This window comes from Carassius carassius, chromosome 2, assembly GCF_963082965.1.
Source record: "Carassius carassius chromosome 2, fCarCar2.1, whole genome shotgun sequence".
In the NCBI taxonomy this organism is placed as follows: domain Eukaryota; kingdom Metazoa; phylum Chordata; class Actinopteri; order Cypriniformes; family Cyprinidae; genus Carassius; species Carassius carassius.
In genome coordinates this window covers 19088579-19099990 of record NC_081756.1, presented here as the reverse complement: position 1 = coordinate 19099990, position 11412 = coordinate 19088579, and the positions used below count along the sequence as shown (strand labels likewise).

At 36.1% G+C, this 11412-nt stretch overlaps 1 protein-coding gene across 1 annotated transcript; it reads left to right on the top strand.

The window, feature by feature from the left end:
- Positions 1-920: 920 nt before the first annotated feature.
- On the top strand, positions 921-9606 carry LOC132105623 (nucleosome assembly protein 1-like 4). Its single transcript, XM_059510893.1, has 14 exons — positions 921-1032; positions 1925-1972; positions 2483-2579; positions 3433-3574; positions 5163-5249; positions 5325-5453; positions 5651-5722; positions 5885-6024; positions 6106-6251; positions 6465-6484; positions 6723-6842; positions 6933-6968; positions 7105-7152; positions 8795-9606. Exons 1-14 carry the CDS (start codon positions 1020-1022, stop codon positions 8831-8833), a joined length of 1137 nt encoding a protein of 378 aa, XP_059366876.1. The 5' UTR covers positions 921-1019; the 3' UTR covers positions 8834-9606.
- Positions 9607-11412: the final 1806 nt, after the last annotated feature.

Below are 11412 nucleotides of genomic sequence, written 5' to 3'. Positions count from 1 at the left end.
AAATTGGCAAAAGAAGACCAGAAGACAAGAAATACAGATATAAAAATGCACTTAGTAAATCAGACATAGAAGTTATCATTAAAGATAATATTAATAAAATGTCGCAGGTTCAGGTGGAGAAAAGAAGACATTTATATAGCATTAAAAAGTGTTACAGAGTGTTGTAATCTGAGGCTGCAAGAGGAAACTATTTTAACAAGGCTGAGAACAGGGCAAGGTTAAATAGAAGCTTAAGATTTATAGGAAAGCACCAGACATGATTACTGTATATGTTGTGGAGAAGTGTAAAGTGTAAAGCATACTCTTGATATGAAGGAAATACTGTGAAAAAAGGAGGGCATTGAATAATGGATTGAGATTAAAAAACTTATTGAGTGTGCCTGGCACACAATATAAAATCAAGGCTGTCATGACTTTTCTGAGAGAAACTCAGCTTGTAAAAAGGATTTATTTATTTACTAGAATATATATATACACACAAACACACAGAGAGAGTGTAGATTTAAAAATGTATATCCCAGTGAGTTCACTCTTCAGTCTTGTAGATGGCGGTAAAGTACCTCGGTTGCAAACCGCCAAATAAAAGCCATAGAAGAAGAAGCAGCTTTACCGAGTCTATCAGCTGAACAACAACCGCTGATTCAGGTAGGAAAAGCAATCTCCCTGAATAAAATCTTACGTTCTACTTTGCATTTTCCCTTATCTAATAATAACCGTAACCTACTACATATCACGAGTGTCCAGTTTACGTCAAGCAGAATGGATTATCTTTCCCTGGTTGTAACTTTAACTGCATGATACTAATGTGCTGATGTGCTCTCACTGCATGTCATCTTTGTTTTGATAAAGTTGCGAGTGACTGCCACAGATTGTTACAGTTTACAGGTCAATTAAGAAACAATAACCCCGTAACCTGATACCCGGGGTGTGTTTTGTGGGGGTCTGTTAGCCTGTGACGTTCCCACTTCACCCGTCTTCAGTGTTGGTTTGGGGATCTTCCAGTGTCACTGCTCCACCAGATGTGCCAAACCGGTGATCGCGGAGATTATGAGATCTGATTTAATCTGTTATGATCTGGATGTGGCTAGTTTAGCGTGTTAGCCGCTAGCGTGAGTGTCTCTGATGGGCGTCAACATAAACATCTGTTTGTACCTTGATTTTGAGCTGCTGATTTCAATCTTTGCAGTTTTGCTGCTTGTAAAAAATTAGAATTGTAAACGTATTGATTATTTCAAATGTTTGGCTTTCTCTTACCAGCATTTGCTATGGTAAGCAAAGTTTCCGTCAAAATAGTAAATTAATAAAACATGCATTTGGGATCTTTTGAAGCTAATAAGTTTTCAAAATCTTTCGTTGCTTATTATGTTTACTCCGATTAGCATACGTCATTCTTCTTTAGAATTCCTATAATTGTTGTTGTTGTTGTTGTTATTTTTGTGCTGAAATACCAACATATTTGTTTTAGTAGTATAATAATATGTATTTCAGTAATATAATAATGATAAAGCAGTAACTATAAAATGACCATGTTAAATGTCTAGCTTGTGGATTTTGATTTGAAAATATTAATAATAAAATGAACTCAAAAATGAGGCAAGCACTTCTAGCAAAGTCAGTTAAGTAGCAATTATCTAAATGAATGGATTCAAATAGAAATAGTTAACATAACTGGGCTCCACGTTGGTTTTTATGGGTAAAAAATGCAATTATTGCCCCTGATTAAATTATTAATGTCTGATTCAGCATTGTGGTTACATTACAGTGTTGTTTTGGTCGAGCAAAGCATCACCTGTTTTTACTATTAATGCATTTTATTTTTAACAGATATGATTGAACTTTCAAGTTAATTAACGTGTCATTCTGGAAATTCAGAAGAAAAAATTTTTTTTAGACAAGCTGAAGTTGTATTTTGTGTTTTTCACAGAATTTCTGAGCCGTGTTATCAAGATGGATGCTGACAATGAAGCCAAAGGTATAGAAACCGTGAATTCTTGCTACTGTGAATAGCAACCTTGCATTTTTCACATGAACTATACCTTGTATAGTCTGTATAGCTTTTGAAATGCTGACACACTTATGAGCTGGAAGAGAATATGATTTTATGTGTTACTTAGATTGCCTTGTAAATAATGTTTTGGATTCAGAGTGGTTCTCAAACAAAACCCAGGATAATGTTTCAGTGTAAAAGCTTCATGAAGCTTCAGCACATCATTGCTGCTGGTGATTTAATGGAAAATATTGTTTCATAGGTTCTTTTAAGAAATTTGTGCAAACTCGCAAATCTACTGAGAGCGATATCAAATCAGAAACAACAACATTTGAAACAATAGTGGTGTTTCATTGCGCTGAACATGATTTAATGCTTCCTTTAAGATGGATGTCTGTTTGTGTAAAGGACCATGTGTCCAGTATAAATTGAGTTGATATTATTATTTTTATTTATTTATTTATTTTAATGCTGGTGATGGCATGTTATTTTCAGGTAAGGTGAGCGACCAGGCGATGCAGAACCCACAAGTGTTGGCAGCTCTTCAGGACAAAATAGACAGTGTCTCACATAGTGCTTCCATCATGGACAGGTAAGCAAGATGAAACACTGAGGCTTTTCTTTCAAACCAAACTAATAACTTGCAACCATAGAGACTAACAGGGCAAACAACAATTTTGCACTTCATTGTTTTTATTTTTGGTCATGGCATGGTCATATCTTTTTTATCTAAACTATTTCCTAACTGGATTTGGCTTACATTTCTTGTGTGAATTTTAAAACTGTGCATTGCATTTTTATTGTTCATTGTGTTACGTATAAAGAGACAATATTGCTGCTGTAATATAACCGTCCATCTAAGGGGGAAAAACTCTAGTGAGACCATCTGCCTGTAACCTGAAATCAGTCTCTGCATGTGAGGTTATAACATAGAAGTCAGTCCTAATGCTGTGTATCTATGTGTCTTTGTGTGTGTCAGCTTGACGATGCCCAGAGAGAGGTCACTCACCCGTGAAGGCTAATTCACTCTCTGAGTTTGGCTGTAGTTGTAGTGTTCATGAAAACGATGACACAGACAACAGTGTTTGCACAAAACCGCAATAATCCATTTGTGTGTGAACACTGCAAGACCAAACATAAAGCTTGTGGAAAGGGCACTGGCTAGAAAGCAACTTATCTTTTTAAAGCAAGCAGTCAGCTTATTAAAACAGATTCGATGATTGCAACACACAATTTATAATTACATCTTTGCTGTTTGCCTGAAGCATGTGACTCTTATTATCAGAGGTTAAGCACAGATTGCGATGTGATGTGAAAAGGGTTCTTGTATCTCATGCTCTTACTTCAAACCCATCTGTTGACCCCAGAGAGTAGAGAAATGTGCAGTACCGGACACCCATCTGCTCACACAATGTCTTTCTTTTCCTCTCCCAACAACTTTCCAGTTTACCAAAGTCCGTGAAAAGAAGAGTCAATGCCTTAAAGAATCTTCAGGTTAACAGCACGCACATCGAAGCCAAGTTTTACAAGGAGGTGCATGAGCTGGAGAGAAAGTATAGCGCTCTTTATCAGCCGTTATTTGACAAAGTGAGTTGGATTTTCGTGTGTATATATGTATGTATTTCTTTTAGCTTTATAATATATGTGATATATATTTACATATGCTACCATTCAAACGTTTTTTTTATTTATTAAGAATAAATTAATACTTTTATTTAGCAAGGAAACATGTAATTAATCAAAAGTGGCTTTTCGCCGCTAGATGACACGTTTTCAAAACAAACAAAGGCGTTTTGATCTTCATCCCCACAGCCGATGCAGTCTGACACGGGACTGGGGCAGAAATCATGTTCATGGATGAGCTAATGATTTATTACAGTAGAATGAAGCAGAGTGAGGCTGAAAGCCGTTAAAGCAAAACAAGGCCCTGAACGAGCGTGACATGTGGCTCAAAAGCAGCAGAGTTTTTACTTTGCCTCAGTCGACCGATTCTGCTCCTTCCGATCGGGCGTATGTGGGGAAAAAAAGCAGCGCTGTTTTATCATACTAGATACGTTTGAAAGTTCTGTTGTATAATGCTACTCTGTGCATTACATTTGTTACAAAAGATTTCTATTTTAAATAAATGCTGTTCTTTAGAACTTTCTATTCATTCACAAATCCTGAAAAATATTTATCACAGTTTCCTCAAAAAATATAAAGTAAATATTAAATATCAACTGCATGATACAGAGTCGCGTGACAGACACAGTGATGAAGCTTGTATGTGTTTGTAGTACACAAGCCATGGACAGTTAAGACAGCTGACTCCACTGTGTGACCGTCTTTCTGTCTGTCTCTGTCTCTGTCTCTCTCTCTCTCTCTCACTCGCACACTCACACTCACTCACTCACACACACATACATGATGCGCAAAGATATGTAGATATGTTTGGGCGAGTCTGAACGAGCTGTTTTAGGGGGGTGTGGCAGAGTCTTAACTTTAATAAAGAATATCTCTTTGGATTTGAGAAACTTTTTGCAACTTTACAGATCTTCTTTATGCACCAAGAGCTTGTAACACTCCAGAGAGAAAGGAAAAATTTAAATCGCAGCATATGACCCCTTTAAAAACTAATGTAGTGTTGACAATGACCGACCCACTGAAGATGGGTCCAAGTATGAAATGAAAGAAGAGGATGCATTGTGTCTGTGTAAAGTGGACCTTGGATTTTTCTTGGTAAATGGCGGGTAAAGTGAGGGAAGAGAATTCAGAAGTGATGGACGCATAAAAAAAGATTTCCTCTAGACCAAGAGAATGTATACTTCTATTTAATAGTTTTAGAAAGTCCCTGGAAAAAGAAAAAGTTTAAATTAAACATATGCCACAATCTGCACCTTTTTTATTTATAACATTTTGTTTTATATTTTTATTATATATATATATATATATATATATATATACCTTTTATAATTTAAATGATAAAGAATTTGTGTCATTAACGAGATCTCCAGTTGTACTCCTTGTGCTTCAATTCTTGATTGTCCTGAAATTTGAAACAGTGTCTGTATTGTATGCAGGATCTGTTTTTTTATGTCCTGTAGGTTTCAGTATAGCTGTACAGTAACACTCCTCTCATTTGTCTGGATGGGTAATATGATATTCTTTCACACGTGGACTTTTTGTGTGTTTCCAGGGAAGAAACATAGTCTCTGGGGAAGTGGAACCCACTGATGAGGAGTGTGAATGGCAGAATGACCATGAGGATGAAGCAGCATTAGCAGTGAGAATAATCTGTCCACTCACATTACAAATCAGACAGAAGAGCAGTCCTCTAAGAGAAAGCTTTCTTTTTCAGGAAGATCTAAAGAAGAAAGCAGCTCTAGAGGAAAAGACAGAAGATGCAAATGAGGAGAAACCCAAAGGAGTTCCAGAGTTTTGGCTGACCATATTCCGGAGTGTGGACATGTTGAGTGATATGCTGCAGGTGAACCAGCAGAACATAAGATACTCAGCAGAGACCACCTCCTCTATTCTTTTCTGAGTACTGATTATTTAATGTTTTCTTTTGCTCTGTAACCTTGTACAGACAGTATACAACTTTATATTATATGAATACATTTTACAGCACATTTGAAATGAAAAGAAAACCTATGCTGTCTATAATGTTCTCTTTCTTAACAGGAGCATGATGAACCAATACTTAAACATCTTCAGGATATTAGAGTGATATTTTCTGGTCCTGATCAGCCCATGGTAATGACAATATGAATTAGTTTGAATTAGTTGATTTTAATGCGAACCCTGGGAACTGAACTGAATTTTTAAACCTCTTTTACACAATATGAAGGTCTTGTCATAACTGCTGTACAAATCGGATCATTTTAATCGTACTAATAAATGTTTACAACTTTTCAGAGCTTCACATTAGAGTTCCATTTTGAACCCAATGAATACTTCACCAACACAGTCCTCGCAAAAGTATACAAGATGAAGTCGGAGCCAGATGCAGAGGATCCGTTTTCATTTGAGGGACCAGAAATCATTGACTGTGATGGGTGAGCACTTCTCAGACAATACCTGCTCAGATTGTCAGCAGCTTTTCGCACTTTTTCATTATTCCTGTCTCCCATTGGCAGGTGTCAAATTGATTGGCACAAAGGCAAAGATGTGACGGTAAAAACGATCAAGAAAAAACAGAAGCACAAAGGCAGAGGGACAGCGAGGGTCATCACCAAACAAGTGCCCAATGACTCCTTTTTCAACTTTTTCAACCCTATTAAAGGTACGCGACATGACAGATGTGCATCTGAACTTTTATGTAGGTTGAATTGTACACTTGGGGAAACATAATGTGCACTGCACTGCATGTCAGAGGAAGCATAAGTGTGTCATGATAATTCTCAGCATGGTTCTTTAATATTAATTTAGATGTTTTCATACTGTAGGTTTACTCTTTTGCTAGTTCATGAAGTCACCACTATTTCCTTTCTTTTAGTTTCACCAGATAGAGAGCTGGTGAGTATTTTGTCTCTTTATTCTTTCTTTCTGGTTTTAACTCGTCCATAGCTTGGCATTTATTTGACCTGATGTCAATTACATATAGCTTTTGAGTGTCAAAATATAAGTGGTTATCTGCCTTATCCAGCATTATATCTTCTTTTAGACATGAGTGGTTAGGTTACTTTGAATGTTTAGAGAACATTTTTAGAGAAATGATCAGTTAATTTTCATCTTCTTTTGCTTTGTTCAACAGGATGAGGATTCGGAGTACACTTTAGCCACAGATTTTGAAATCGGCCATTTCTTCAGGGAAAGGATCGTTCCGAGGGCAGTTTTGTATTTCACAGGAGAAGCTCTGGAGGATGATGAAAGTGTACGTCTTTTCAAATGACTATTTCTTGTCTTATGCTGTCTATGCTTCAGAAGAGTAATTGCAGTGATTTGTTTGTGTCTGCTAATGCAGTTTGAAGAGGAGGAGCTGGATGAGGGTGAAGAGGAGGTGAGTTCACCATACTGTATACATTTTGAAGATTGAGAAGTCAGTGTTTTATGAAACTTCACAGTTGAAATCAGTGATGTTTTATAGGATATTATGTTCAGCTGTGTAGACTAACTCTGTGTTTTGTGTGAAATAGGACCAAGATGAGGAAGAAGAGGATGATGAAGAGGAGGGAGATTCCAAGGTCGGTGTGAATTTAGATCATAATTGAACTGAAATTTAAAATGGAATTACTGTCTCTTTGTTCAGTGTTCCACAGTCTCTGTAACTAATAATTTTCTGTTTTTGTTTGGATAAATGTTTGTGGTTTATTTGCATGTTTGATGATTAATGATGATTGTGGTTGTTCTCTACCTCCCGTTCTGCACTAGTGACAGGCATAAGTCATTCTCACCTCATACATTTCTAGGTAAGAAAGAAATGTCATGAGTCCATTCTAACCTTTGCCTTCACACTCCTTATATCTGCTATCCCATCCCCACAGCACCCCTGTGACATTATACAAAGCCATTTTTTTTTTCAGAGCATTAAGGCCTTGCCCAAAACCTCAGTACAGGACTGTAACAGAAAAGAGAAGAGAACAGAATTTTGGACAAGGTCCTTCCATCCATTTTGCTTAATGTGTCTTGCTTAATAGTTATTGATGGTATTTAGTAGGTCAAGTACTTTTCCAGCTCAGATATGTGGCATCTTCTTTTGAATGCATAATATGTTGCTATAACTTCACATCCCCCTGTTCAAGGTGATAATCAAGCACAGACAAGCAGAGATCATGGTTTTCTGAAAAAGAATAAGCAGCACAACTGTTTTCAACATTGATAACAATAAGTACTGTTTTTAGAGCACCAAATCAGAATATTAGAAGGATCATGTGACACTGAAGACTGGAGTAATGACTGCTGAAAATTCAGTATTTTAAATCATAATAATATTTTGCAATATTAACGTTTTCACTGGATTATTTATCAAAGAAATACAGCCTCGGTGAGCTATATATATATATTTTTTTTACCATTTTATTAACATTTATCTTGAATGGTAGTGTTCATTCTTTTATTCTTTTATTTTGTCCCTAATGTCTACCCTTAATGTTATGCAGGTTCCTCCCACCGGTCTGAAATTAGTTTTGTCTTGACCCTTTCAGTCACTTCATAGTACCATACCAAATCACTGCCATGTATGGTTAGTCATATGAAGCTGCTTTGCAATGATTTGTATCATGAAAAGTGTTATACAAATAATCATTCATTGAATTGGATATGTTAATATTTTGGGTTTGCAGTTTTAGAAACTGGGATTTCAGAACAATCTTTTTTTTATCAGCTAATTACTTCAATAAATTATTTGTTTGCACTTGAGTGGAACTTTTGAGTTCTGAAAATTACGTTTTTTTTTTTTTTTTTTTTTCAAAAGTTCAAGTGAGATTTGGTTCATCGTGATATGACTCCTTAATGCAAAGGATCTGCATCAAACATAGCACGTTTTCTTTTAGTGGATCAGGCTGTGGTGAAAGACGCTTTTTCCCATTTAGTGATAATGATGTATCTGCAGTACAAAAGAGTGGTGATTCACTTTAGACTCCCTGATGTTTTTAATCTTAATTAAATGACTGCATTCACATTGTTGGTGCTATAAAGGCCTAGAGAGATGTGTCAGTGTAAATGTGCTTTCATGAAGCCGCTCTTCTGTAATGAAGATACATCTTCTCTTTCTCCTACACTCCTCCTGCCTCAAGTTGCAGATACTGTATCAAGTTATTGAATAAAATCTCTCTCTCTCTCCCTTTCCCCATCCCTATCTTTTATGTTGTTGTTTTTGTTTTTCAGACTGGGAATCCTCAGCCTGCCGAGTGCAAACAACAGTAATTTGGATCAGTCACTCCTGCCACTGTCAAACCCCATCAGCTCACCTAGAATCAGCTCTGTAGTGCGCGTACATTCCCTGATGAGCACACCATCAAAAACAAAACATGATGCAGTACATTGGTAAACTATTTTTTTATCCTACAAAATTAACTTACTTTAAAATTCAGTTGCTATATTAAAACACTATAGATAAATTGGGCAATTCCAGATTACAGTTGGGCCTCAGAATGTAGAAATATACATAAATAAATGTTAAACTATTTTTTAATTCATTATTTAGACATGTGCAGACATAATGACTTCCGATATCTCACTGCATAGCCAAAAAAAACCATTAACTTGCAGGTTCGAAACAATCTTGCAAGCATTGTGTTCACATTCAAACAGGTGAAATTTTAAGACTGAATAAAATAAATGGGATCGTATTCTAACTTCCTGTGCACATCTAACCTTTGTGAAGGTTGCTTGTATTTAACAAATAGTTTATTTTCTCACTTTTGAAATGTTCTGTGTCATCGGCATTACTTTTTTTTTTTTTTTTTTTTTTTTTATATACAGCATATCTATTTATGTACTTTTTGAACAAAGCTGCATGTTTATGCACTTATTTATGGAAATGCTAGCCAGTCCAACTAATGTTTCAGTAATATGTTGTAGGCATCAAGTAATTGTTTAATCATATCTGGCATTTTGCAATATGGTCATCTAACATTTCCATTTTCATTTCACTTTCTCTTGAAGATCATAATAAATAAGTACATCTCTGCACTCCACTTCATAAGTATGCTTTTTTTTTTTTTTTTAATGTATTTAAATATACATTATATCCATAATACTGGAATTGCTCAATTTAGATAGTAAGAAGACAAAGACGATAGGGCATAAGTCCAACTGCAGATGATCACACGACCTGAAAGTCACATGTTTTATGTGATCACATCCTCAAGGTACAACATCACATCCTCGACTGAATTAATTTATTTTGTGACTTGATCTCATAGGTTACTCAGGGTTTTTTTATGCCAAGATGACAGTGTGCGGGTATCCAGCATTTTGAAACTGTTGATATCTAACCTGCTTAATGTTCTCTTTTCTTTGTAAAAGAAGGAAGACTTTTGAAATGTAGTTTTAGTTATAATGGAGTTATTTATACATCTTTAACATCTTTATATTATTGTTTTGAACTTTTTTTTGGTCTTGTGCTTCTTGTTGGATCCCTGAGAGAATAAGTTTTGCTGATTTGTGTACTGTGCCCAGTTGATTATAGCTTCTTTTAGCATTTTAAAAATGCTTATGCTGTACTGCCCAAGCACTTGCATTAAAAAAAAAAATAATAAATTAAAAAATACTTTTATTGCCAAAGAGAGTGGTGTGGTTTTACTTTACCACAACCTTTTATGTGTCTTAAGTATTACAGTTGTGCATTTGTTTGAAATAATTAGATATTAAGGTAAAGAATGCATGTTATGTTAAAGCAATGTTTTCAGTTAAATGTATGTTAAGCTCAATCGACAGCATTTGTAATCAGTTACTACAAAAGATAATTCATCCCTTGTTTTCTTTAAAGATTACGATAAAAAGCTTGCAACAGAAATGAATGGGGCCGATTTTTGAAGGATTTAAAAGCTGAAAGGAGAAACTTGTAATTCTACAAATGTTTCTTTTGTGTTGATGTGAAAGAGCCATGCGTTGCGATTTGGTTGTTTCCAGTCCGCCTTTGTTTCTAGTTAGTGAAATCAGCTTCTTTTATGAGGAGAAAAGAAGTAACCTTAGCTCAGTAACCAAAGCTCAAGTCATCTCAAACTGGTATATTGAACACAATGAGTTTAAACCCCTCATTTAACAAACCTGATTCAGCTCATCTGCTGCTTAGTAAAGACTGCAAGAACTAAACCGGGTGTGTCTGACAAGGCAGACATAAAAATTGTCCCGGATAGGTTTGAAAACCACTGCACTATACTCGAATGGCCTCCACGGTCACCAGAACTCAATCCAATAGAGCAACATTGGGATGTTGTGGAACTGGAGATTCGCGTCATGGATGTGCAGCCGACAAGTCTGCAGCAACTGTGTGATGCTGTCATGTCAATATAGACCAAAATCTCTGAGGAATGTTTCCAACACCTTGTTGAATCTTTGCCATGAAGAATTAACAACAGTTCTGAAGTCAGCTGGTGAGTGTATGTTGACCAATCATCTTGTATTTTCTTTAGACAGAGAGTTTATTCATACAAAGAGAAACACCCTATTGCATTTACATGAAATCTGTCAATCAGTTTAAGTACTTTTCAAGTGTGAACCATGCTCAGTGATGACATCTGTTATCACATTTAAAGTGTGGATGATAGATTTCATGTCTTCTGCCGGACAAAAGGCCAGTTTGACTAATCAAGACAGGCTGAGGAGTTATCGTGAAGTGAAAATAGTGAAATTTGCCAAGTACGGTAACCCATACTCAGAATTGGTGCTCTGCATTTAACCCATTCAAGTGCACACACAAAGCAGTGAGAAGTGAACACCCTGTAAACACACACCCAGAGCAGTGGGCAGCTATAGATCCATTCCCGGGGAGCAACTGG

What these genes read in the sequence shown, in the direction of transcription:
- LOC132105623 (XM_059510893.1), top strand. An exon ending in TGCTGACAATGAAGCCAAAG is followed by an intron (nt 1,973 to 2,482) that starts GTATAGAAACCG and finishes TGTTATTTTCAG; the next exon opens with GTAAGGTGAGCGACCAGGCG. An exon ending in AAGAGGAGGGAGATTCCAAG is followed by an intron (nt 7,153 to 8,794) that starts GTCGGTGTGAAT and finishes TTTGTTTTTCAG; the next exon opens with ACTGGGAATCCTCAGCCTGC.